We start from the raw sequence: 26,281 nt of genomic DNA on the forward strand, positions 1-26,281 counted from the left end.
ATGCGGTAATTGCCGGCTGCCGTCGGAATTTTACGACACCAGGCTGTGGGTGTCATACCGCTTCGACCAAAGGGGCGCTATAATCAACGAAAACGAAAAGTTCCGCACAGCTGCTTTAACCTAGAAGGTAAAATCTTCAATTTATGCTGCATTTGGCTAAACTTTTAATGCCCTTTGCACTTAGCGCTATATTCTGCACAGCTTTCTCACTCTCAAAAATGCCTAATTAATTTGAAAAGTTTATCTCCTGTGTAAGAGATGAGCTTTTGACCAACATTGCCTGCAAAAACTTGACTAGAGACATAATAATTAAAAGTTACCACATTCACTATTATGACTTGCTAAACAGTGAAGTCCCGCTGCTGGCAGATAACTGGAATTTTGTTAGACATGAGCTCTAATTTTGTGATTCGTGATGTAGGTGTGTTGTGCCCAGTGCAAACAGAATGTGGTGGCACACAAGAAACTATTCCACATCCCGAGATACATTTTTTTAATTTGTGATCTCCAAATAAGATGATTAAAAAATGATGGTGAAATGAACTGGTGACCAGCTTGGAAACTAACAAGACAACAATTCTGGTTACTACAGAGCCACAGGAATTCATCTCAGGAACTTAACCAGGAACTAGTTGTTCATTCCTTCATACTGTATGAAGCCGCATATGTAAAGCAGCCACCAGGTTTGTTTTCAATTAGCTACCAACATTCAGCACTGAATGCTGTCAGATCCTTGTTTATCAGAAAGTACAAACCCAGCAGCAAGTACTTTTTTGGGACCAAGGACCATGGCTGAGGAGTTATATTTAGACCACAATTCCTCCGGTGGAAGCAAGATAGAATATCCAGTAGAGTTCAGATCCAAGTTAAAATAACAAATGAGAAATGTCATATGTTGGCGAGATGTTCTCAATTCCCAATATTTGAAATATGGATAAACCATGTCTATCATTTACCTTCAGGTCATAGAATATGATGTCCCCCAGTGTCTGATATACCCGGACATAGTACAGTGTTTCCTCATCAAACAGCAGAGGTGCTGGACAGAGGGTCAGGGTTTTTAGGTAATAGTGTTCAGCCAGTTCATACTGGTCCAGACAGTGGTACAGAGAGGCCAGACGATAGTAAGCCACTCGCTCATTCAGACGCTCACCTAGATGTACAAACAAACACAAAGGCAGACACAGTTATTCAGTTAAAGCACATCACTATCAGCTGTCAGGAAAATTGTAAGTTGAGTTATCAGTTTGCCTGTGTACCGCTTTTGTCAATGGCAATAATTCATACTGATATTTATGAATCACAGAGGAAGATTTCTAATGGTTTAGGTCACCAAATTGTATACTTTCACACAAAATGTAAGCTAATGAGCAGGATATTTGCTGAGCACATACATAGTCCCCAGAGGATGAACCCTTTGTATTCTGGACACTCCATCAACTTTACTCTTACATAAGATACCTTATAATCAGAGTTGGGTAAGGGTTACTTTAGAAAAAATCAAAGTACTTTACTGCGTTACTTTTTTGAAAAGTAACCAGTTACTTTACAAAGTTACTCCCTGAGAAAAGTAACTCAAGTATTTTTAAAGTACTTTTGAGTATTCTACATTTCCTATTGGGCAATGAACCACAGGGCGCTAAGCCTACATTTTTTGTCCGCAAATTAAAGTTATGGACCACTTGCCCTTCACTGAGATCCAATTCTCCCATCACAGCCGTCACTTTGACCAGTAGAAACACAGAATGATCTGCTGCCGTAGACAACTGTATGACAACACCCCAGCGTTTTTACTATTTCCTCTAGGGATGTTACCACACAGAGTAAAAGGGGGAAATGATGGTGTGAAACAGCAGAGGCACTGTGTGTTGTTGTTGTGGAGGATACAGTAGCTTGAATGTTTGCGTAGGGTGCTTCAAATGTAGCTCCTGCCATCTGCTGACGCTTTTAGGTGACTACAACAACATTTCGGCTGGCACATGAACAGACACAGTGACTCAAATAATAGTAAAAGTCATAAAAATAGGACAAGAATAAACCGATGACATGAAAGACGACCAGGGATGATTGGTGAGTACCATCGTGTAGTGTGTCATGTCTGTCGGCCATGTCACGGCACGATTTTATGACTCCATAATCGTGTAATGTGACATAGTGACTTTCAGAACGGGCAGAAAAGTTGTGTTGTGTGTACCAGGCATAATGCAAGTCCTGAGTCTGACCTGTCTGTCAGCGAGTCCTCCTCCATCTATTGAGTTGTGGGTATTTTACTGACGATACTGCGGAATGTTTTAGACTCTACCGTAGACAATGGCAGCATTTCTTCTACCATGTAGCTAGCCATAAGCTTCGTGGCTTCTTTCGGACTGATAGGTTTAACGTTATCTCTGTTATTAGAACCAAAAGACAGTCGTTGCTGTTTTGGAGCTGAAGGACCAGCGTTCTAAAAGTAACGGAAGTAACTGATGGCTTGTTTGAAAATGTACACAAGTATTTGATTACTCAAACAGCAAACTAACGCGTTAGGTTACTCGTTACTGCAAAAAGTAATCAAAGTACTCCAACACGTTACTTTATAACACGTTATACCCAACTCTGCTTATAATCAGTTTTATAGATTGACCTTCAATCTGTTGGGCACAGTCATGCTCACAAATGTTGAACCCTTTACATTTTCTTTTTGCGCCACCAGCAGGACAAACTTTACATTTTAAGTTCCACTTATGGCAATGCTCTATCAATAGCTAAATCAACAGTACTTTTATTGCTGAAAATGTTACTGCTGTGGACTCTTGGTGGATTTTAGTAGATAATTTGTGGACATACTTCTAAGTCAGTCTGTCTACCGATTATCAGTGCAGCATTCATCAGTTCTACAATAAACATGTAAAATAACAGCGTTATATACAGTATTTCATTAATTACATCACAGGTGAATGACAGTCATAGGACCATGTCTTTTTGCCCTTTTAAAAAAGTCCAAATACAACCATTAATTATAAACCTTAACTAATATTTAAAATGATTTGTGTTGGAGGTTTTCCGTACCCAGAGTGATACTGATGTCCAGTGCAGTCTGAGCAAACTCCATAGCTTCCTCATACAGCTTGAGACTGAGCATCAGTTCAGTCAGCTTATTACACAGCCTGAGCCTGGAACGTATGCTGCTGCTCTTCACTGCGATGGGCAGAGCACGGTCCTACCAAGTGGAATACACAGAGATACACTGGATATTATAATAGGCCTAGGGATAACTCTGGTTTATCACAACTTGATACTTATTTTCTTAAATCTTAAGCATCATTCATAACAATAACAGTAATGCTTTTATAGCACAAAAGGCCTATGGCTACTTGAAGTGTACATTTAATAATAATAATAACAATGATAATGATAATACATTGGATTTATATAGCACCTTTCAGGATACTCAAAGACGCTTTACAAAGAGCAACAACAGCAAGCCAGATTTTACTAAATACATGGACATATAGGTGTAACCTAAATTGGAACTCACTGAGATTAATAGAACAGAGTGTCTATTAGCGCCCATTTCAGAATAGTTGTAATGCACCTATTTGGCTATGCACATTCACCTCTACTATGTGTTATGTTCGATCCAACTGTGTGCTCTAATTAGCTAGTACTTGTTGCATTTAAGTGTCAAGGTTGGGGGTGGTTTGGGCAAAGAAGTCATGGCTAGTGCTAGAGAATTTTAGATAGTCTCTGAGATTAAAGCTGTAAATTTACAGAAACAAACTCAAAAACATAGTGCCAGAGAGACGGATGATGAAGTATAAAGAGCCACAGGGTCCATGGAGGGAGTAAGAGTTAAGTAAGTGGTAGATAAATGGGTCACCCACAGGAAGTTTACACAGGAGGCTGGGGTTCAAGTCCTGTGCCAGTCAGATTTCTTATTTTTAGGCAGATTTCACAACAGGTTGGCAGAGACTAGAAATAGGCATCATGGCAGGGTGTACAATTTCTCCATTAGCATTTACTATGGCGATGGAAGTAATCATCAGGGCTTCCAAGTGGGTAGTAGGTGGGGAGAGACGGCAGAACGGGGTGCATCTTCCACCAGTTAGGGCTTACATGGATGACATGACACTGGTAACTACAACAATGCCATGTACAAAGAGGCTACTAGAGAAGGTAAATAAGAACCTCAAGTGGGACAGCATGAAGATCAAGCCAAGTAAGTCTAGAAGCATCTCAATACGTAGAGGTTAAGTGATAGGAAGTTTGTCATAGATGATGAGGAAATCCCAACAATTAGGGAAAAGTCAGTAAAGAGCTTCGGTAGGTGGTACGATGTGGAGTTGAATGATGAGGAACAGGTGGTGAAATTTAGAAAAGATGTGGCTGAAGGATTGGATAGAATAGATAAATCAGAACTTCCAGGAAAGCTGAAGTTGTGGTGTTTGCAGTTTGGTCTATAACCTAGGTTAATGTGGCCACTGTCAATTTATGAAATTCCAATATCCGTTGTGGAGAGACTTAAAAGGTCAGTTAGCTCCTATATTATGAAGTGGTTGGTAGGGCTGTACCCAAATATTTGGATATTCGAATATTCGTTTCTAATGGGTAGGTATTTGTTATGAAAATTTGGTATTCGATATTCCTTTTTTTTCTTTTTGTTTTTTTGAACATATTTTTTTGGTGCTAAATGTAGTCTTTTTGTTGTTGGTAAATGTAGGTTATCAATAAAATCAAAACTTTTAAATTGTATTGTTAAAAATGTGAAAATATAGTATAGCCTCCGCATCCATCTGAGGCTGTGGATCAATGCCAAGTTTTACCACTTTATCACTATTCCCTCTAACTTGTAGCTGTTTTTTCGTTATCTTTTGAATTTAATATGAATTATGGAACCGTTTTTGTCAACGTTTGTTTCCCCCGTTTTGTACAATAAATTATTGTTTAAAGTTTCAACAAGTTTCTTTTGGAGTGCGTGACACAAGTGTGTTTTGAAAACGACCGCGGACTGTCACCTGCTCAACGCATCAGTACCTTCGGATGCCATGACAGTAATAGCCAATAATGTCAAAATATCATTTACAGACCGATTTAACAGACGATCACTGCTGCCCGACCCGCAGGTCCATTTGCGGGTCCCGCGGGTTACGGGTCGACCCGCGCATCACTACTCAGCTCAGTCTATAAAGGCTGTACACAACAGTAAGGCTATAGACATTATATTCTATTCAGGCCGGCAGAACCAGCAGCGCATCGGCTCTACAGTGCACGGCACTGCTGATTAACCATTTTATTGCAGCACAGAGTGTCTGCCAGCAACCAATTACTTGCAGAGGCTTCCTACAACTTGTTTCAACGGTTCCGATTTAATCAGAAGACAAATTAAACAGGATGACTAGCCAATGTGAAAATCAAACGAAAGCATAGAATAATGTAGTGAAGGAGACTGTTGTGCCATCACATTTTTTGTGGTTTGAGAGCAAAGATCTGCTCGCCGCTGTGCAAAACTCTGCAATACAATTAGGTCCAAAAAAACCCCGGAGTCAAGATCGGCAGTTCAGGAGGCAGAGGCAGCTCTTAGGCATGCAGACATCGTAGGTAATGGTCAGTTTGGCCGGGGAGGCCTGGGGCTTGGCTCAGGCAAACCGGTATGGAGTAAAGCAGGTCCCAAAGATAAAAGTTAGCTGGTTGTGGAACAGATACATAGACAGGAGGAGATATTAAGGAGCGCAAAGGTAGTGGCCCAGGCTAAGCAGGGATAGTGGTTGAATTGGGAAAGTGTAGAGAAGAGGAAGCATAGTTGGAGGGACCTGTGGAATATGGAGGAGAATCGTATTAGATTCCTGGTAGGGGCTACATACGATGTGTTACCAACCCCCCAGAACCTAAAACTGTGGGTAAATGGGGACCCATCATGCCCATTGTCTTCAGGTACCGCAGCCTTAAAGCACATTTTGTCAGGCTTTAAAGTTAGCTTGTCACAAGGCCGGTATACACAGCAACATAACCAGGTGTTGAAAAGTTTAGCTGCAGACATTGAAGGGAAATGAAGACAGGCAAATTCAGAAGGTTTTAAGAATAGGAGTTTAGCAATTCAGTTTGTCTGTGAGAGGGAGAAATACAGAAGTGATAAGTTAGTAAGGAGGCAAGGGTGTGACCGCCTAGAAGGTTCTTGTGATTGGGAAATGCAAGTAGATTTAGGGGGAAAGCTTGTTGTTCCCCAGGAAATAGTTTGTACCAATCAGAGGCCTGACATAGTGTTGTGGTCAGTGAGTCAATGGATAGTTTATTTCATTGAGCTGACAGTTCCTTGGGAAGCCTCAGTGGAAGAAGCCTATGAAAGAAAAAAGCTTAGGTATGCAGACTTAGGAGCAGAAGCTGAACAGCGAGGGTGGAAAACTAGTCCAGTGGAAGTGGGGTGTAGGGGATTTAAAGCACGATCAGCTGTCTCGCTCCTGGGGGAACTCGGAGTGCAGGGACAGAGTTTGAAGAAGACAGTGAAGGAAATGTCAGATGAAGCAGCTAGAGCTAGTCAGTGGATTTTGATGAGGAGGAATAATGTCAGTTGGGGGCCAGCAGGGGGAACTACTAGGCAGGGTACATAACTCCTTGAGATCAGGTGGAGAGATCCACCAATCAGTTGTCTCAGGAGAAAATCCAAGAAGAAGAAGGTTATTTAAGTGCGGGAGTGGCCTATTTGAATCCATTTTGTTTGAGACCATGCTGCAAGGTGAGTGTGTTTGCTGATTCTGTGAGTTAATCTTTTCTATCTCCTTTAACTTTATCTTATATTGGAGTTATGATATGTAGCGTGTGAAATAGGGTATGGTGAATGTGCTAGGAAAGGCAGTATCGGCACGGTCTATACCTGGAGCTCACATCAAAGGCCTGGGTTTGGTTGAAGGTGGCAGTGCTGTTTGGGCTGAGAAAGCCATGTGTAAGTAAGGTAAAGGAGGTTATTGGGTTGGTGCAGGGAGCAGTGAGACCTGGCATTAGGGGAGTGTCTCTGGGACGCCAGAGGTCACTGTCTAGCCTCCTGGAAGTGTCGTGGGACCAACTAGACAAAACACTGGTGAAAGGAGGTTCCCACCTGATGACCCCAAAGACATGTTAGTTATCACTGCTTACTGGTCTGTATAGTTAAGCCTTGCCATAATAGCTTATCATAGGGCTTAGGAGATTATTCACTGAGCGCTGATCCTTTATTTAGAGCACAAATTTCTTGTATTTATTTGAACTTAGACTTGTTGACGTAGACTTGTTTGCATGCCAGTTGCAAACAGCATTGTGGCTACAGACACCTGGGTGCTTATAGCATCTGCTTTAATATAAAAGTGCCCCAAGACACGGGTTGATGACAGTAGGAAGTGTAAGGAAATATTTTTAAATATTTGTATAGTCTCAGTGTTTCATTCAGACTGTACCCTATAGAAGGTGATGGCCTTGTCCCGGTCTTGGTTGCTGTTGAAGAAAATGTCTCCTGCAGCTTCCAGAAGCCTCAGAATGAACCCGGTGTCTCCTGTACTCAGAGCAACATCCTGAGCTGCCTGGTGATGACATTTACAAAAATACAGATTTTCATTCTGTGTTTTAGTTTACCTGTCAAAGACAGCACAAAAGTGAAGCTACCTAAGCAGGTGCTTAAGGTCTTATGGCCACAGGAGGGCACTAAAAACATGAAGTACAACTTGAAGTCCTCTGCTCATCTTGTAATAAAATGTTTTATTTTAGTTAAGTGTTGTGATTTAGTGATTTAGTGCTATGGAATAACATTAAATTGTTAAGGAATTCATGTAGAGTATGGGAAGAGTTCAAATTTGAACTAAAAGGGAACAGGGAAAATAGAAAAAAGGGCCCATCTCCAATAGATGGCTGTCTCTGCAGTTCAATTAGTTAAATGTTTTAATTAACAATACAGTAACACTGAAAACAGTTCATGATTGAGTTTCTAAACTTTCATACATTGTGCTGCAACTGATAGAAATAAAAACAGCTGCTCTCAGACCTGAATATAAAGATCCACCAGTTCAGTCTGGTTCACCAGGTGATAGATCTTCCCAGCTTGCAGCCAGCCATACGCCTCCTTCTCCCTGCAGCCCAGGTCGATAGAAATACCCAGACTGCTCTTGGTGTAGTCAAGAGCTGCCCTGTACGCCCTGAAAACATTCAGAAACTTAGATTAGTCCCGTTGCTCTGAACTTTAACCCTACAAAACACAAGCATTGATTTTATTGATGTTGATTGAAAAAACAAAACAAGGAAAATTGGAACAGCAGGTTATAGTGTTTATAAATGTCACCACTAATTTCTATAAAAGTCTATAGATTATGAGGCATGGATGATTCAATAATAATATATTCGAATTCATTTAATTGACAGTAAACCATTTGATACAGCCCCCTGCTCTAAAAATGCAAACAAACTGTATTTTGTTGTTTTATTGAAAAAGCCATATATGAGTGGGGGCAAATAAGCACATGAGTGAATCTTATAGGACTTATTCCACCCTCCCACACACCTCTCTGTGCCCAGTGTGAGGCAGAGCTGGCTGATGGCTTCCAGTGCGTCCCCCTCCTGTTCTCTGTCTCCTGTGTGTCTCAGCAGCTGGACCTGGTGCTGACTGTAGATGATACACTGGGCCTGGTCTGGACTCTCACACCCATACAGATGGCACAGGTGTTGGGTTGCAGTGAGCTGGCCTGGCAATGAGCAATAGTTCATTGAAAATAGCAAAAGTAAAAAAAGTGGCACACAAAGTAGAGCAAGTAAGGGTGTATGACTTACATACTTACAGTCTAACAGGTTGGTGCTGATAGCTAGCAGCAGGGCCCATTCATAGCATCCTTTCCCGTAGTCCAGCTGGTGCTGCTTAACATAGTGCTGTCCCAGCTCCAGCAGTACTGTGATGAAGTTTGCCTCATGACCTTCTTCATCCAACTCAGAGAAGAGCTGCACAGCCTCAGTCAGGTGTCTTTGCGCTAGTCCTTTAGCTCCAGCCTTCAGACATAACAACCCTTTATGAGGACGGAGAAGCAGAGAGTCATCTTAGAGAAGTGATGTTCATTGGAAGAATCATCTGAGAATAAGCATAAACTATGTTACCTAGGTTAGCCTGAGCAACAGCCCAGTTTGGCATATCCTCATACTCTTGGCAGATGTCAACAGCAGCCTGGTAGCTCTCTGCTGCCCTCCGAATGTCACCCATGCATCGAAGGGCCACACCACGCATGTTGAGGACCACACCTTTGCATTAAATTGAACACATTTACTTTAACAGTTATCAAATAGCCTGATTTTAAATCAGTATTTGCCTCTAACTCACACTGATTATTGTTTGTTTTAAAACGTTATCTAAGTTCTTCACTTCAAACATAAAGTGCTCCTGTTAGAGTCAAAATAATCACAGAGGCACAAATCATCATACTTAAGATGATGAACCTGGAAGTAGCTTTTCACATAAACAATAATAGCTGACAGTTATGTAATATCTTCAATGTTCAACTCTTGCACTTCCAAATCTGTAGTTTAGATTACATGGTTAATCAATAAAATTTAGTGGACCCTATCTGATTACTTCAGTGGTTGAAAAGCGGGTCATGCTTTGCCATAGTTGAAAAGTCTGTCATTCTCCATAATAAATAGCCATGTGCTTCTGGTTGGAAGAGTCTGTAGCGTATTTTCATTGAAACAGCCCTTTTGGAGCAATGGGCGTTTGTTTTCCAGATAGCCGATTGTTGCACAAATTGGACTTTCGGTAAAATAAGACATGTCAAACATCCAAGCTTCAGGGTTAGTGCTTGAGTGTCTAGTTTGCTAACTAGTAAGTTCACTAGCTCACTAGTGTGAACAACAGAAACAAAACTTTAGTACGTAAAATACAGTAATGTACTAAAGCAAAACTGAATAACAAAAGGTGCTTTCATACTGGAGAAACTTTTTCATAGTTTTAAGAACCCCCCTTTTTGTTGTGTCCGCACCGTAAGAACTAGGAAAGGCCACTGTTTTGAGGTACGTTTTAGCTCCCATTTCAGTGAAGTAACTGTTCCAACACAAGAGGAACCATGAGTGATGTAAGTGTATGGTGATTAATCCAGACCTAAGTTTACATTGATTGGACAAACTCAGCCAATGTAGCACCGACAACCGCCATTTTTAAAAACCTGTTAACTGTGTAAACAACAGACAACACAAAACACTAATGACATCTTGTACCAACAAAAAAGGAAGAAAACACTGACAAATGGACCAACAGTGAAGTCCAGGCTTGACTAGGCACATATGTGACAGTGGAAATACAACATGATTTTGACTCTACTGATTGCTGGCTGGCTTACAATAAATCATTTGAGCATTTTTTATGTCGGTGCAAAAGCAAACAGGAAAAAAAAAGCCCTTGAAGGTATGCAGTTCTTGTGGGACCTACTGTGGGCAATTCATCTCAAGGAGTCCCCAGAACTGCTTGGTCCGAAAATGCCTTACAAAACACTAAGAAGCACTGCCACTTGGAGACAGCCTGGAGTTTTTAGTACCCTGTTCTACCACTCTTTTATTGGTCAACAGAAACAAAGAAAATCATAAATGTGTTGTGTAACCATGTGTGAGAACTGCGCGTCAAACAAGTTGAAATGTGTTTTTTTGTCTAGAGGATTTCTCAGGTTATTCCAATGTAATGGAAATGCTATCAGTAATGCCAAAATTGGACTTGTCCAGTATCTGACTTTAATTCCTGGATATACTTCCTTGCAATACAGCTTCTAAAACACTGTAACTGATATTTTTTAAGAAAATAAGCCAAAGAAACCCACAGACCTTCCTGAGGGGTAGTGCAGTGTTCTGGCATGGAAGCTAGGACAGAGTCCAGGATATCCAAAGCAACATTTGGCTGATTGTTGTCAATGTGAAGCCATGCCAGCCAGATGAGGGCACTGTTTCTTTCTGGAACAGAAATGGGGAGTCGCTGTGAGGGAGGATTGTCGTTTATGAGAGTATGCATATGGCTGATAGCGTGTCCAACCATTCTGTGCTTGCAAAAGAGTTGGCAGAGGCAAAGAGTAAGCTGGTGGCTCAAAACATGGTTTTGATCACTTCCCCCTCCTTGGACTTTGCTAGAAGAGAGGGCTTGATGTAAATATGGAGCCACTTGAGGTGGGATGGAGGCTTCCTGTTCTGTAATCCCATACAGTCTATTGATATCGTCCAAAACTAGAACCATGCTGCTAAGGCAGTCTGTCAGTGTAGCAGAGGGCTGTACAGAAGCTCTCCTGGCTGAACTAACACTGAGATGGGGAAGTCGGTGTTTGCTGTAGAGCCTTCCCAGGGACAGGTATTCATGACTGGTAGAGATGCCCCATGTTCTTTGAGATTCAGCACAAAGAACGAGCAGTCTCTCAAGGTAAGGAACAGATTTCACCCCCTCAGAACGAATCCAGTGGTGCTTAGCCAATAGATGACAAGCCCGGGCCTCTGCCATTTGGTTGTGAGAGAGAACAGCTTTCTTGAGGATGTATTTAAGAGCAGAGTTGTCCTCTAAGCATTCCAGGCAGTCTGGGATTCCCATTAGCAAGGCAACAAGCCGCTCTGTCAGAGCAAAGAAACTTTCAGTATTTTTCTGCAAAAGATATATGGCAACCAGGTTGGAGTAGATGCTGGCCAATAGCCTGAGATCCATGAAGCCTTCTCGTGGCACACTGAGGGCTTCCTCAAAGTAAACCCGGGCCTGGCTGAACTTTAACCTCCCGGCACAGAGCTTACCCAACAGGAAGCACAAACGCGTCTGTGACCAAAAGAGTCGCTTCTTCCTGGCCGTTTCCCTAGCAACGCCCAGGAAGGCAATCAGCTCATCCTCATCTGAGTGACCAGTGAAGGTGGAGGAGGTGAGGACTTCCGAACTTAGTCCATACAAAATGCCAAACTCTATTTTGTAGTCTTGTCCATCCAAAAAAGAGAAGAGAGGAATGAAGTTCTCAGTGTTGTTGTTTCCTTCTACAACAGGATGAACAGTGAAACAGGGAGGGCTTGGGTTTTTTTCCTCTGCGGCCAGGACCAAGTCCCCGAGTGTCCCGTTTATGGTCACTTTGGAATCTGGTAGTGAGTCTTTTCCTTGATCAAGAATTCTCTGAATATTTCTCTTCAGGTCAGTCTGCTGCTGAAAATCAACTTTGCCTGAAGAGCTGCCTGCAAAAGAGTAAAATGATGTTGAGATACATGGGAGACTACTTTGACAAAACAAAAAACACAGTTATGTGACATTTACTGTGGGTGGCAGTACTTACATGATTTTTTTTTCTCAGAGTCTTGGTCACTGATGATATCTGAGATTGAACACAGAGAAGAGTGAATGAGAAAAGACCATAAAATCTGAACAACTGATGATTAAAGCATGTAAATGTCAATCTGATTCTTTGATCCATTTAGACTGCAAAAGCGTTACAGGGTTTGTGTCCATCCTCAAAAGAAAAATGACAACATCAGTCGTTTGGTTATCTGAATAGGACTTCTTGTGGCCATATGAACTTTGACGCTTTTCTGTCAGGAGCAAAGGTAGAAGTAATATGAAATTGTCGTAACAAAGCAGTAGGGAGAAGATCAGGGTGGATGGTTGGATTAACAAACCTGACAGAGGTTTTTGTTTCTTGTCTCCTACTGATCAACTGTGGTTTTTAACCATGACCATAAAGGTTCTCTAACATTGACCAGGTAATTTTTGTATTTTCATCATTTGACCAAATGATGAAAATAACTGTAGCAGATCAGGAAATTGCAATATGAATCATTTTAGGCCATATTAGGAATGTCAGTATCAGTCTATGGGTCTGTCAGGCAGTTCATCCACCACTTCATCAAACCTGAAATATTTCAATAAGTACTGGATAGCCTAGGTTACTATGAACGTCTGCACAGACAGTCATTGTGCTCAGAGGATACATTTTACGGACTTTGGTCATCCCCTGACTTTTCATTTAAAACCACAAACAGGTTGACATTTTTGGTCTTTTGTGGCATGCAAAAGTTTGGGCACACTTGGTCAAAATTTCATTTACTGTGAGTAGTTAAGTAAGTAGAAGATGAACTGATCTCCAAAAGGAGTGAAGTTAAAGATGACACATTTCTTTAATATTGAAAAGATTATTTTTAATTTCAAGCTTTTTCAGTTTCAAAATAACAAAAAATTAAAAGAGCCTGACGCAAAAGTTTGGGCACCCTGCATGGTCAGTACTTAGTAGTAAGTTGGACAGTGTTTTTGTTATGAAATTCAGCACCCTTTTCATAGAAAAAGTTCTATTTTAACTTCATCAGTCCATAGAACTTGTTTCCAAAAAGCATCAGGCTCGTTTAGATGTTCCTTTGCAAACTTCTGACACTGAATTTTGAGGTGAAGATGCAGGAAAGGTTTTCTTCTGATGATTCTTCCATGAAGGTCATATTTGTGCAGGTGTCACTGCATAATAGAACAGTGCACCACCACTCCAGAGTCTGTTAAATCTTCCTGCAGGTCTTTTGCACTCAAATGGGGATTTCGATTTGCCATTTTAACAATCCTATGAGCAGTGCTCTAAGAAAGTTTCCTTGGTCTTCCAGAACTCAATTTGACCTCCACAGTTCCTGTTAACTGCCATTTTTTAATTACATTACGAACTGAGAAAAAAACAGCTACATGAAAACACTTTGCTATCTTCTTGTAGCCTTCCCCTGCTTTGTGGGCACTTTTTAGTTTTCAGAGTACTAGGCAGTTGTTTAGAGGAGCCCATGGCAAGGTGTCAGGAGTATTTATAACGCTTTGAAATTTCCAATACCTGGCCTTTCCTAATGATGAATGTGAACAAACCACAGTCCTAACAAGCTAATTATGATCTGCAGGGCAGTAGTCATCATATACATTGAGGGGGACACATCCCCCCAATGTTCGGATATGCCCAAAATGTCCCCCACAATATATAACTGAAACTGAAAAACAACAACAAAATTTTATTTTTATTTTTCATTGCTATTCTACGGCAGCCTTGTAGTCCAGGCTCTGCTGTTTAATTTGATGTTCAACATCACTGTATTCTTCGTGACCAGTGCATTGTTTCACACTGCATTTGCAAAGTCGTTTCAGTTGGGGGACTATCGGGTTTCCAACAATTTGGGGAACCCAATAATAGAAGACGAGTGCTCATTCTTTGTCAAAATTCTTTGTCAAAATACGTTAAAATCATGTGTTTTACAGGGAATTATTCAAAATTTTCACAGGGGAGAAACCCCCGGACCCCTGGGTAAAAAATTGTTCCCACTTCAGGGCTCAAGCCCCGGATGTTTTCAACTCCTAATGACGTCCCTGGTCCCCCCCAATGTTGACTCCATGGCTACAGTCTTGATGGTCTGAGACCCTGGTAAAAGTTGTCTGAGAGCTCAAATGTCTTGGGCTGCCCAAACCTTTGCATGGTGCTCCTCTCCTTTTTTCACTCTAAAATTGTACAAAACAAAAATAATACACTAATCATGCTTAAAACGTTGAAAAGCAAGTTTCATCTTTAACTTTATGCTTTTTGGAGATCAGTTCATCTTCTACTCACTTAACTATTCACAGTAAATGAGATTTTGACCAGGGGTGCCCAAACTTTTGCTTGCCAATATATATCTTTAAAAACTATTGGATCGGTTAAACTTTACAGATACATGATTCTATATGATGAATCAAGATGATTTTAGGTGATCCATTGACTTTTCATCTGGCAACACCAACAGGTTTCCCTTATCTGATTAACTATCTCAACAACTATTAGATGGATTGCCATGAAATTTGGGGACACACATTTATGTTCCCCTCAGAATGATTTGTAATAACTTTGGTGACCTTCTGACTTTTCATCTAGCGCCATCATCTAGTGAAAATTTCAGTTTGTCCAATACTGAAGTTTATGACTACACAAAAGATAATGATATTCTTACCAGTCTCAGCTTTACTTTGAGTTCATCAAAAATTAGAAAATGTTAGCATGCTAACACGCTAAACTAAGATGAACATTGTAAACTTTATACCTGCTTAGCCTCAGCATGTTAGCATTGTCATTGTGAGCATGCTTACATTAACATTTAGCTCAAAGCACAGCTGTGCCATACAGCCTCACAGAGCTGCAAGCATGGCCGTAGATTCTTATGACCCCATTTAAACAACCTATAGACCCCTTGAGTGCTGGTAAATAGTGATCACGTGACTCGATATGCATGCGCAACAGGGCAGCAGTAAACATGGCAGAGCTGGGGAGATATGTGAAGTCGCTCAATCCCAAGGATCGGTCATGTCCAGGACGTCATGTACAGTGGTCTGAATTAAGAATTTTGTGTACTGAAAGCAGAAGTACTTCCTAGCCAACGTCAGGGACACAAAACCACCGTGTACCAGGCATGGGTTGTTATAAACAAATCCAGGAACTTTGTCTTTACCACGAATTGCACATGCATGGCAAGGTAAGTAACGTTAGCTAGCTAGCTAACGATATCCAACTCTGAGCTTACTTGACTATGACTGTTAGGTGGCTAACAATATCTAACTCGCATCTGTCATAAGTTACACAGCACCACCTATTATTTGAATAGCATTAATTCTGAGAGCACAACATAAGGCCCGTTTCCACTGAAGAAGTTCCTGGTACTATTTGGGGGGCAGGAACTACTACAGGAACGTCCCCTTGCTCGGCCCTCTCAACCGCCGTGTCTCCACTGAGAGAGCGGAGTAGGAGGAAGGTTCCTGTAAAGTTACCGGGTTCTGGATGTGATGTAATCGTTGCGCGACCATTTTGACCGGGGCGATAGCTGTTAGCCGATAGCGGTGTCTGTAATAACTCACTAAACTCACAAAGTGGCACGTGAAAAAAATATTTTCTCCAGCGGATGTCTTAGTTACAACATGATTGAACTAATTGGAGTAGTTTCATGTCGTATCCGACAACGGGAGGCTTTTAACAAATGATGTCCTGATGTTAGCTTTGCTGCTGCTGTTAGCTGTCCCTGTCAGCTGATGCTTTCTAGACATCGTGATTTCCCAAAAGTGAATAAATACCACACACAGCAACACAAAACTGCTTTGCTAGCTCAATCACGTTGTAACTAAGATATCTGCCGGAAAAAATATGTTTTTCACGGACCGGTTATTGAGTTTGTTTACATGGCGGTGGAAGCTATGAACGAGCTAACCCTCGTCTGCTGAGTTTTAAAAATGCCGGCTATTTTGTTGCTTTCTGTTGACGTCACATTCCGCCTTGAGTATATCCAATCAGCACCAAGCAACCCCCAAGCCCCAGCCAGGAGTTTTTCGGGGCCGTTCTGAGTACCTACTCCGGGGCAGGGACTTGTTTAGCCCCTGTAAAAGTTCCGGAACTCTGTCCTTCGGGGGTGGTTACTGCAGTGGAGACACGCACCAACGGCCCCGGTTCCTGCGGTGGAAACGGGCCTATAAGCTACAACTTCAGTGTGTTAAGATAGCCAGTAAGTTACCTCTTATGCATTTGTTGGCAAGACTCGATTTTGTTGTCCTGTCATTTTGTTATCTGACATTGCAGGCTAGGGTCATGTTGCAGCCATGCAGCAGCAGTGCTCTTTAAGATTGAGCTCTATGTTAGGATGGGGAGGACAGAGAAGGCGTCCTGTACATCAGGACCGTGCATGTGGAAGATGTCCAGGAGAGAGGTCCAGCCAGCTCCACTGAAACAAATCAGCTTCCACAAACCAAAAAGGCTAGATGGTCTTCTCCGGGTAGCATTGAAGGGTTTTTTGCCCTTTGGAATCCGGTAAAATTTAAGTTCTTTGTTTTTACTAGATCTGTTCTGGCATCCCACAACACAACAGGAAGACATGACAAAAAGTTAACGTTAATAAATTATATAAAGAAAAGATAACAAATCCGCTGCTCTCATACATGGGACTCGAGACTGCGGGCACAAAACTCCATCCAGCGTTTTGCCGCCCTGTTGTGCGCGCATCCTGTAGAGGCGATGACGTAGGTCTCGAAAGCGTCTATAGCACATGGTCTCTGAAGTGTATGGCGCAAGTGCATTCAGGGTGTGTCACACTTCACTTTTGCTGTTTGAATAGTGCATAATCTGAGTGCAAATGAAGGCAAAGGGGGCAATGGGGTTTTATTTTGTCTCTTACTTAATCAAAGTGTGTTTTGAGTGTGACATGAATTCAACCAATTAGAGTGCCATCTCCCATTCCCCTTAAAAGCCAGGTTGCCTGCTGTTATTAATTAAATTGGAGAAGCTTGGAGTTTCCTGCTGAGAGTAATGCAGTAAGAGCAGTGATGTCACTGCAGCAAATATTGTGGGATATCTGAGCAGCAAAACTAAAAACTGTATTCACAAACTTGACAGAGGAAACATAATTAAACTTTTAGCTTCTGACAGAATCAAAGACAAGACGTGAGATAGCAGCTCTGCTCTTATCTCTGCTATTTTCAAACTTTGCATGCACCACCTCATTTTAAAAGCTACATGCCTATGAGCGTACAGATGGGCACAAGTGCATTTGCTTCTTCCACAGCATGGGTGCTGGCAGTGAAAATGACAACTGCATTGGCCTGAAACTAGCAATGACATTTGCACTGCACTGTGCGCCAGGTGTACAACATAGCCCTTGGTCTTGTACAGTCATCTGTAACTGTTTTAGAAGGCAATGGCATGTCATCCTGCCAATAGAGGTGACAGATCAGAATATGCTCATATGGGTTGTTTATATGAGCAATGACAACATACTTTGCCATTTAGTTTGGATGACTTGTTGAAATTTGTGGACACATGACACAAATCTGTATACAGTAAATCAGTGTGACCTGTGAGTCTTTCTGCCTCACCCAGTTTGTAGCTATGACCAATATCATTTTGAGATTTCTCCTTCAATAAGGCAGTTGTTTCCTTTATGACTTTGCCTTCTTGCAGACTGAAGAATGTCCTGTCCTCTCTGTCCAAAAAGATATCTTCTGAGCTGGAAGGGTGACAAGCACAGGACAAGACACAGTATTTTTATATGCTCTATTGTAAAATGATTTAATGTATGTTTTGTTAATATGGCTAACACAGTAATACTCCTGCACCCACTTGTAAATGTCCGTGGATGGTTTCACCAGGCTTGTCTTGACCAGACCCACTTCTCCTGTCGCCTCCTTCCTCCCTGTGAACCAATCAAAGCAGGACACCAGAAGCCCCACAATGATGATGCGATCGCCGGATGCCACACTCAGCTCATCTGGGCCCTCAGCATCATACTCCTCTGTGGCCAGACAGGTTCCTCTGGCTGAACAAAGGAGGAGGATAACATGAGACTAGTTAAATCATAACTTTAAGTACCACTCTTTGGCTTTCATTTAAAGTGCAGGATATTAAAGCAGCTCAAAAGTCAAGTTGAAATGTCAATTTAAATCAAAATAGAAATTAATTTCTCTTATTTTATATCATTAGGTTTTCTGCACTTACCAAACTGCAGAGGGAAGTCACAGGCAGGTTTCCCATCACCAACTAAAATGCTCTCTGCACAGGATTTGAGAAACCATCTGTGGACAGATGGGATCATGTGAGCACCTTATATGTATACTGTATAGTCACAGATCAGTGACACCAGTAACAATCACCTATATGAGACTGTTAGTCCGCACAGTGTGTGTTGATGTGACAGCTGTGTGTGACTCACTGATAAAAAGGGACGACCAGCTCCAGAGCAGGTTTGGGTGCTGTCCCTCTGGCTCCGTCAGCCAGGCAGAGGACTGTCCATCCTGAGCCCAGGAAGGGAGGCTCAAACTGGGCTATATCTCCCTGCTCCAGGTACAGGTCACCTCCAGAGGTGGAGCTGTCAAACATCTGGTTGGTACTACAACTAGCAAACAATGAACCTAAAGACAGAGAAATAGTAAGTGTGTGTGTGTGTGTGTGTGTGTGTGTTTGTGTGAAATAGTTCAGGCAGGACATGATGTCAAGCTCAGCTCACATCCCGGCTACATCAGCTGATCTCAAACAGCCCAATCAACTGTTGGATCAGCTGATTGATGGAAGGGAGTCAGCTGATAGATCACCGTTCCTTTGTATGCAACTAACGCCTTATTTAAACTGCTTTGGCCTGCCCACTGTTGCTGCCTCCTCAGCAAACCGCTTTGCGCTCTCTGTCTCCGGCTTTCCTTGTTTGCACATGGAAGGGCAGAGAGGTTTGCTCTCTCCACCTCTGGCTTTCTGCACACACCTAAGAAAGGCAGAGAGGCCCCAGAACGGAGCCATACTGCCAAATATAATACTGCAAATGGAAATAAAGTTTTCTTTGACTAAAGTGGTCCTGACCTATTCCATTTTTATTCTATTTTTAACATCGCAAAATATAATGATGATAAAGTTAAGCCTTATTTTTCAGTTGTATATTATTTACTAGATAATTTTGAGGTAATTATTGGTGCAAGAAGCAAACTTATTATACAGTAGTTTTTGGGTAATAAGCATGTTCTGATTTGAGTGACTGAAGTAATATGCAAGAGCAGCACAAAAAGCTGAACTCTGTCAAACCTTCCTGCATGAGGATGCCTTTGTAGATCAGGTTAAGAGTTTCCTCCTGAATGGAAACCTCGATTGCGATGTCTTCCTCCAAAGAATTGAGCCAGAATTTCTGGTCTAACAACAAATTCTCCATACACCGACCCAGGAAACCTGGAGGGGAGGAGGTGAGGGCACAAGTGACGTCATTTTTACTCACAGCAGCAACAGCAGTGGCAGCACAATTCCAAACCTACCTAAAGTGTAATATGTGGTGAACTTCCATATTTCCTCAAATGTTTTGAATGTCACAAGAATCACTTTTTCTTCACTGTTGATGGAGATGAGATTAGTGGACAGCTCCTACAGAGAAAAGAAAAGGGTTAATAAATGATACCTCTGTATTGATATTTCTGATGTGAATGTCATTTTTTTTCAAGAATATGTCCGTGAGTAAATATAGTCTTCTTTTGGTTCAAGCTTCACCTCCAAATTATGTATACTATTTAAAATACACTGCAAAAAATTAAGGAAACTGTTATACTGTCACAGTATAACACCAAGTCAGTTAAACTTCAGTCTGTCTATTTGGGAACCTTCCTGACTGATCCTTTGTGCATGGAGGAACAGGAGGAGCACTACCAGAGCCCTCAAAAATCATGACCTCCAGCAGGCTACTGGTGTGCATGTTTATGACAAATCAATCGGCATCGATCAACTGGCATTTGCCATGGAACACCAGAATCCGCAAGTCCGCCATTGACACCATGTTCTCTTCACAGGTAAGAGCAGGTTCACACTGAGCACATGTGACAGGTGTGAAAGAGTCTGGAGACGCCGTGGTGAATGTTTGTGACAGGTGTGAAAGAGTCTGGAGACGCCGTGGTGAATGTTACTCTGCCCCTAACATCATCCAGCATGATCGGTTTGGCGGTGGGTCAGTGATGGTATCCAGCATGATCGGTTTGGCGGTGGGTCAGTGATGGTCTGGGGAGGCATATCCTTGGAGGGAGCCAATGGTACCCTGACTGCTGTTAGCTACCAGGATAAAATCCTCACAGTAACTGTCAGACCTTACGCTGGTGCGGTGGGCTCTGGATTCCTCCTGATGCAGTACAGTGCCCGCCTCATGTGGCCAGAGTGTGTAGGCAGTTCCTGGATGATGAAGGCATTGATGCCATTGACTGGCCCTCTTGATCCTCTGACCTAAATCCAACTCAGAACCTATGGGATGTTACGTATTGGTGCATCGGATGCCACCAAGTACCACCACAGATTGTCCAGTAGCTCACTGATGCCCTGATCCAGGTCTGGGAGGAGATCCCCCAGGACACCATCCACCGACTCATCAGGAGCATGCCCAGACATTGTTGGGAGTGCATACATGCACACTGGGGCCGTACACACTACTGAGTCACATCATGAGTTGCCATGATAAAATTTACGGAAGTTGGATCAGCCTGTGATTTCAGTTTTGAGGGGGTTGTTTACGAGTTTAATCTTGTAATATTTCGACTTTATTCTCGTAGATATATGACTTTATTCTGGCAATGTTAAGACTTTTTTTCTCATAGATTTACAGCTTTGTTCTTGAAATCTAAGAATTTTTATTCTTTAACATGGCCTTAATTCTCCTTTGTAAGGGATAAGTCAGATGAGGAATTTTACTCAGATAATAGGACTATACTAATAAACGTTCCACTTGTACACAAATACTGTATATGTATACACATGCCTACATATATCCATATAAAGCACAAACAGATACATCAATACATGTATGCACATATCACTCCTCCCTCCTAATGTAGTAAGTGTTTGTTTTTGTCAATGACGTGCTCAGATTGTTATTTTAAGTGTCTGGCAAAATTATGGAAAGGATTCCTACAAAGAAAGACATTTTTGTGTAAGAGTAAGATCCTTTTTGTTTAACCAGGAAAAATCCCGAAATCACCATTGCCAGTTCCACCAAACTCCATATAAATAAACAGTAATTTAACCACATATAGAGCCAGCATATTTTCACATCTGACTGGGTGAATTAAGGGTTTATTTCAACAAAAACAAAATTGGTGATTGTTGGAACACTGGAAAGACGAACCAAGATGTTTTTTGTGATTTTTATTTTGTTTCTGTCGACTTTGAATGAAGTGTGTTTTACGATGATAAAATTACCGTTAAATGGAGTCTGGTGAGTTTGGCAATGGTTATTTCAGGGCTGTTTCTGTTGAAACAAAAAGATCTTATTCTTTAACAAAAAGGTGTATCTCTGTGGGGATCCTCTCCATAATATTGTCAGACACTCAGATAACAATCTGAGCCTGTCAGTGACAAAAACAATCACTTTTAGCAGACGTAAATTGACCGAGTAAATTGCCCAGAGTGGTTACATTACAGCCTATTGTTATTGTTTTTGCCGCTGCTCTCGCTCAATACTGGACCAGTTTCAAAACTTATATCTATTACTCACTTAGACACAAAAACATGGGAAAATAGGGCCCAGGTTAAAAATGACCAAAGTTACTCTTTAAATTGGTCTTTGCACCAATGTGGTAACTGTAACACTGTGCATCAATAATGACCATTACTGAACGACTGGTTTAAGAAGTTTCAGAATCAACTACAATCACTATTCTCCAGGACGGATAAAATTACTAACTTGTAGCTTCTAACCACCAAAAGAATATATTTTGGTAGAAGTATCCTTTTAACCTTTATCACAAAACTTTAAGCTGCTTAGATTCTGGCCACTAGAAGGCAGAACTGCAACTCACTTAGACAGACAGCTGTTACAGTATGATTCATTTATAATATATGGAGGAAGTGGACTTTTGCACAACTTAAATTGCCAAATTGTAGGGGTGTGTGTGCGTGTCATGAGCTTTACCATGAATAGAGCGTTGACCTCGGTGCTGTCAGCTTGCAGAATGCGCAGTTTCCCTCTCAGCATTTCCTGTGACTCCTCATCTGCAGGAAGGCGGTCAGGACCCCTGACCACATCCAGCAGCACTGGCAGAGCTGAACACACAACACAGCGACACTATGCCAAATGTTCCACTTACTACACATCCTGAACACAGATCTAACCACATTGAAGGGATTGCTATCAAAACACTTGATAAGATAACATAGTATGTAATGGTGTCTGACTTTGTCCTGTTTTACACAGAGATCCTGCTATAGAGCCTCTATGAAGTCCCTAATTTACGCCTCTTTTGCATTTTTACACAGAACCAAACCACAGCAGCATCATGCCACTCCAGTGTGTGATTTTAGACAGCATGCCGACATCCCAAAAACAAAAAAAGTGTGAAGGGCGTGACATGTAACACAACAGTGTCAGCCTTTATTGTGATATACAGTGGATATAAAAAGTCTCCACATCCCTGTTAAAATATCAGGTTTTTGTGATGTGAAAAGATGAGACCAAGATAATCATTTCAAAACTTTTTTCACCTTTAATGTAAATTATAACCTGTACAATTCAGTTGAAAAATAAACAAAAAATTTTAAGCTGTGATCTGCAAAGAGCTAACAAAACATCAAAGCAGTCTCATTGCTGAAAGGTATCAGTCAGGAGAAGGGTACAAAATAATTTCCAAAGCATTAGATATACCAAGGAACACGACAGTCATCAACAAGTGGAGAAAATACAGAACAGCAGTGACATTACCAAGAACTGGAGGTCCCTTCAAAACTGATGAAAAGACAAGACGAAAACGGGTCAGGGAGATTGCCAAGAGGCCAACAGCGACACTGGAGGAGCTGCAGGAATTTCTGGCGAGTACTGGTTGTGTACTACATGTCACAATGATCTCCCATATTCTTTGTATGTCTGGACTATGGGGTAGGGTTGCAAGATGGAAGCCTTTTCTTACAAAGAAAAACATCCAACTCTGGCTACATTTTGCAAGAAAACAATCAAACAAAAAAAAACAACATAAAATTTCCAAAAAGCATGTGGGAAAATGTGTTATGGTCTGATGAAACCAAGGTCGAACTTTTGGGCCATAGTTCCAAAAGGTATGCCTGGCGCAAAAACAACACTGTGCTTCACCAAAAGAACACCATACCCATGGTGAAGCATGGCGGTGGCAGCGTCATGCTTTGGGGTTGTTTTTGTTCAGCTGGAACTGGGGCTTTAGTCAAGGTGCAGGGAAGGGATGGGGGAAAAAATTGATACAGTGTGTATCACAGTATTTTTGTTTGTTAATATCGTATTGTTACACAGACATTACAAATACAAATGATATTTTTTGGTAGCCTACTGGAATAATATAATCTGTTGCTTTTTCAGTTACAGATACATTTTGTTGTGATAAAAATGACTGAAGTGAGATGAACAGAGTAACTTCTTTTTTTCATTCAATAAAACTGTTGAGTTCGTTTTGGAGCTGTTATTACCTTTGTTCAGATGCAAGGCAACTCTGTGCCCTCTGCAATCGTACCTTTTCTACAGAACTGCGAGGCAGAATAATGGCGCGATATTCCTGCTTCGAACAGACAGTGTAAAAGGGGCCTCTGAGTGGTTTGGCGGAGTTATTGGATGCTATAATGAGACCGGGAAGTGCATCATACCATAACCTATTTTAATTTAAGCTCATGTAACTTAACTTTTACTTAAATAAACTTGCAGTAAAATATAGATTCATTTTTAAAGCATCAACTCCATCTCCACAAGCAGAGTAATTTGCTATGTTTCTAACCTCAAAGGCAGTTAGACAAACACCTCTCTTGTTAATGTTTGTTAAAAAAAAAGAATGAGCTGAGCAGTTTCTGCCACTTAACTAGTGTAATAAAACAAGATCCACAATCCAGTGTTACAATAAAGGGAACTTTTTTCAAATACAAGTTATAATTGAATAGAACAGTGTTATAAGAAAAGGGTTAAGGTTATCCTATATGCCCAAACATGCTAATTTTAGCTATAGAGGGTTCAGGAAAGAAAATATTAAGCAAGATATGGACACTATTAAAAAAATAAAAATGTACGTTGTTGTTTTGTGGTGTGGGTGTGGTGAATGTTTAGATGGATAGGGTTAGATTTCCACAATAAAAGCCAACCCACACACTATTAAAACATTGACACTGAGCTCCCTTGGCTGCCTATGAGCTCATCTAGTGATCTGAGTCAATAATAACAATGTGTGACTGACTCACAGATTAATAAGTGACTCCAGAGGAACGCAGAGGTTCAAGGTATAAACCACTTCCAATTTTCCCACATGACTTTTCACTGAGGTCACTTCAGTTTTACAGGTCAGGTGTTCTATTATGACTCGTCGAGGTTGACAGTTCCACTAAAGGCGATATTTTAATCATTACTTCGTTTTTTTTAATATCCTCTCCAACATAACAAATATCAAAATCTAATGATCACAAAGATATTTTGTGCGTTGTATAAGATTTCTGTCCAGTTGACTTATCATCCCTACCCCATGGTGTCACCTTAACTTAGTCTGTACACAAAACACGTGCAAAAGACAAAAACTCGATATTTGGTAATAACACTAGCAGACTACATCCTTGCTAGCAGCTCTGTGAGGCTGTTAATAGAAATGTGTTTTGAGCTAAATGCTTACATCACCATGCTAAGATGCTCACAGTGACAACACTGACATATTTAGCAGGTATAAAATTAACCATCTTAGTATACTATGTTTGCATGCTAAATCAGCACAAAACACAAAGTGTAGCCGAGGCTGATGGGGATGTCATTAGTTTCAGTGACTTTGCCCTCCCCTGGGCACCATGAATATCTGTTCCAAACTTTATAGACATGCATCCAATAGAGTGCTGCAGAAATTAGTCTTAAAACCAGGAGATGAGTTAACATTTTAGCACTCCTGATTCCCTCATCTCGAATTCAGTGGGGTTTTTTTTAATGGGTTTTTGGTTAGATGCCTGAAATAAAGTCCGTGGTCAACACAATCTTAAGAGAGTTTTATAGTTTGTTCCCATTGTTTTTTTTTAAAGATACCTTTATTACTTTTTCAATTTATACAAGAAAAGCATTGTAGAAAAACATAAAAGCGCCTCATATTACACAGAACATGGTGAACAAAAACCCCCACACAGTGAAAAAAACAAACAAACAAACTAATAAGTAAAAATAAATTCAAAGAAGATTTATATGAAGTACAGAAATATATAACAACATAAGGGAAAAAAACACCCCATACAACAGCATTGAAAGCTCAAATTGACAGTTGAAGGAATACATAAGCAGATATCCAGGCATTACAGTGTTATGGTGTTTGGTTGATACCAAAACTCAAGTGTGGTTCTTTCTAGGAATGACTGACCAGATAAGTCCATAGAGGCCCTTCTGTAGAGTCTGTGCACTCTCCACTGACCAGATAAGTCCATAGAGGCCCTTCTGTAGAGTCTGTGCACTCTCCATACCGATATAATTCAAAAAGGGGTTCCAAGTTTTATAAGATAACAGAGGTTTGTCCTTAAGCCAGTAGGTCATTGCTTCCAGAGGAATAAGTTCCATTATACCCTGTAACCACTGTGAGAGCTTAGAAGGTTTGTCAGAGATCCACTGGAGTAGGATACACCGTCTGGCACCAAACAGAAGAACATCAAGCAGTCTCAGTTTGTCCCCATTGGGAATGTTGATGCTTTTATGTGTCTTTAAAGAAGCAGTTGCTAACAAGTGGTTAAATGAAACTACAGAATGTCATCACATGGAACACGGCTCTCCAGCCTCGTTGTGGTGGTGGCTTTAAGTAGTTGGTTTATAGACTAATGTTAGCTTTTTACTTCTGGCAATTTCATTTATGCTTCAAAAATCATAAAAGTAGTGTCTA

General features: G+C 41.1%; 1 protein-coding gene across 2 annotated transcripts in view; it reads right to left on the bottom strand.

The window, feature by feature from the left end:
* The window catches only part of LOC126404262 (SH3 domain and tetratricopeptide repeat-containing protein 1), a 34,346-nt gene that overhangs the window by 3,365 nt on the left and 4,700 nt on the right, over window positions 1-26,281 (bottom strand). Inside the window, exons 3-18 of one of the 2 annotated variants that reach the window (XM_050067353.1) lie at window positions 22,354-22,484; window positions 19,724-19,829; window positions 19,500-19,640; window positions 18,643-18,841; window positions 18,429-18,505; window positions 18,054-18,249; window positions 17,810-17,940; window positions 12,252-12,290; window positions 10,789-12,153; window positions 9,082-9,222; window positions 8,772-8,993; window positions 8,498-8,678; window positions 7,985-8,135; window positions 7,404-7,526; window positions 3,049-3,199; window positions 957-1,153 (exon numbers count right to left, since the gene is read on the bottom strand). In XM_050067353.1, coding sequence (XP_049923310.1) covers window positions 957-1,153; window positions 3,049-3,199; window positions 7,404-7,526; window positions 7,985-8,135; window positions 8,498-8,678; window positions 8,772-8,993; window positions 9,082-9,222; window positions 10,789-12,153; window positions 12,252-12,290; window positions 17,810-17,940; window positions 18,054-18,249; window positions 18,429-18,505; window positions 18,643-18,841; window positions 19,500-19,640; window positions 19,724-19,829; window positions 22,354-22,484 — 3,551 coding nt within the window. Of the gene's footprint in view, window positions 1-956; window positions 1,154-3,048; window positions 3,200-7,403; window positions 7,527-7,984; window positions 8,136-8,497; window positions 8,679-8,771; window positions 8,994-9,081; window positions 9,223-10,788; window positions 12,154-12,251; window positions 12,291-17,809; window positions 17,941-18,053; window positions 18,250-18,428; window positions 18,506-18,642; window positions 18,842-19,499; window positions 19,641-19,723; window positions 19,830-22,353; window positions 22,485-26,281 lie in introns of those variants that run through there. The other variant, XM_050067354.1, reaches the window with a different exon arrangement.

The sequence above is a fragment of the Epinephelus moara genome, chromosome 17 (assembly GCF_006386435.1).
Source record: "Epinephelus moara isolate mb chromosome 17, YSFRI_EMoa_1.0, whole genome shotgun sequence".
Taxonomy (NCBI): domain Eukaryota; kingdom Metazoa; phylum Chordata; class Actinopteri; order Perciformes; family Serranidae; genus Epinephelus; species Epinephelus moara.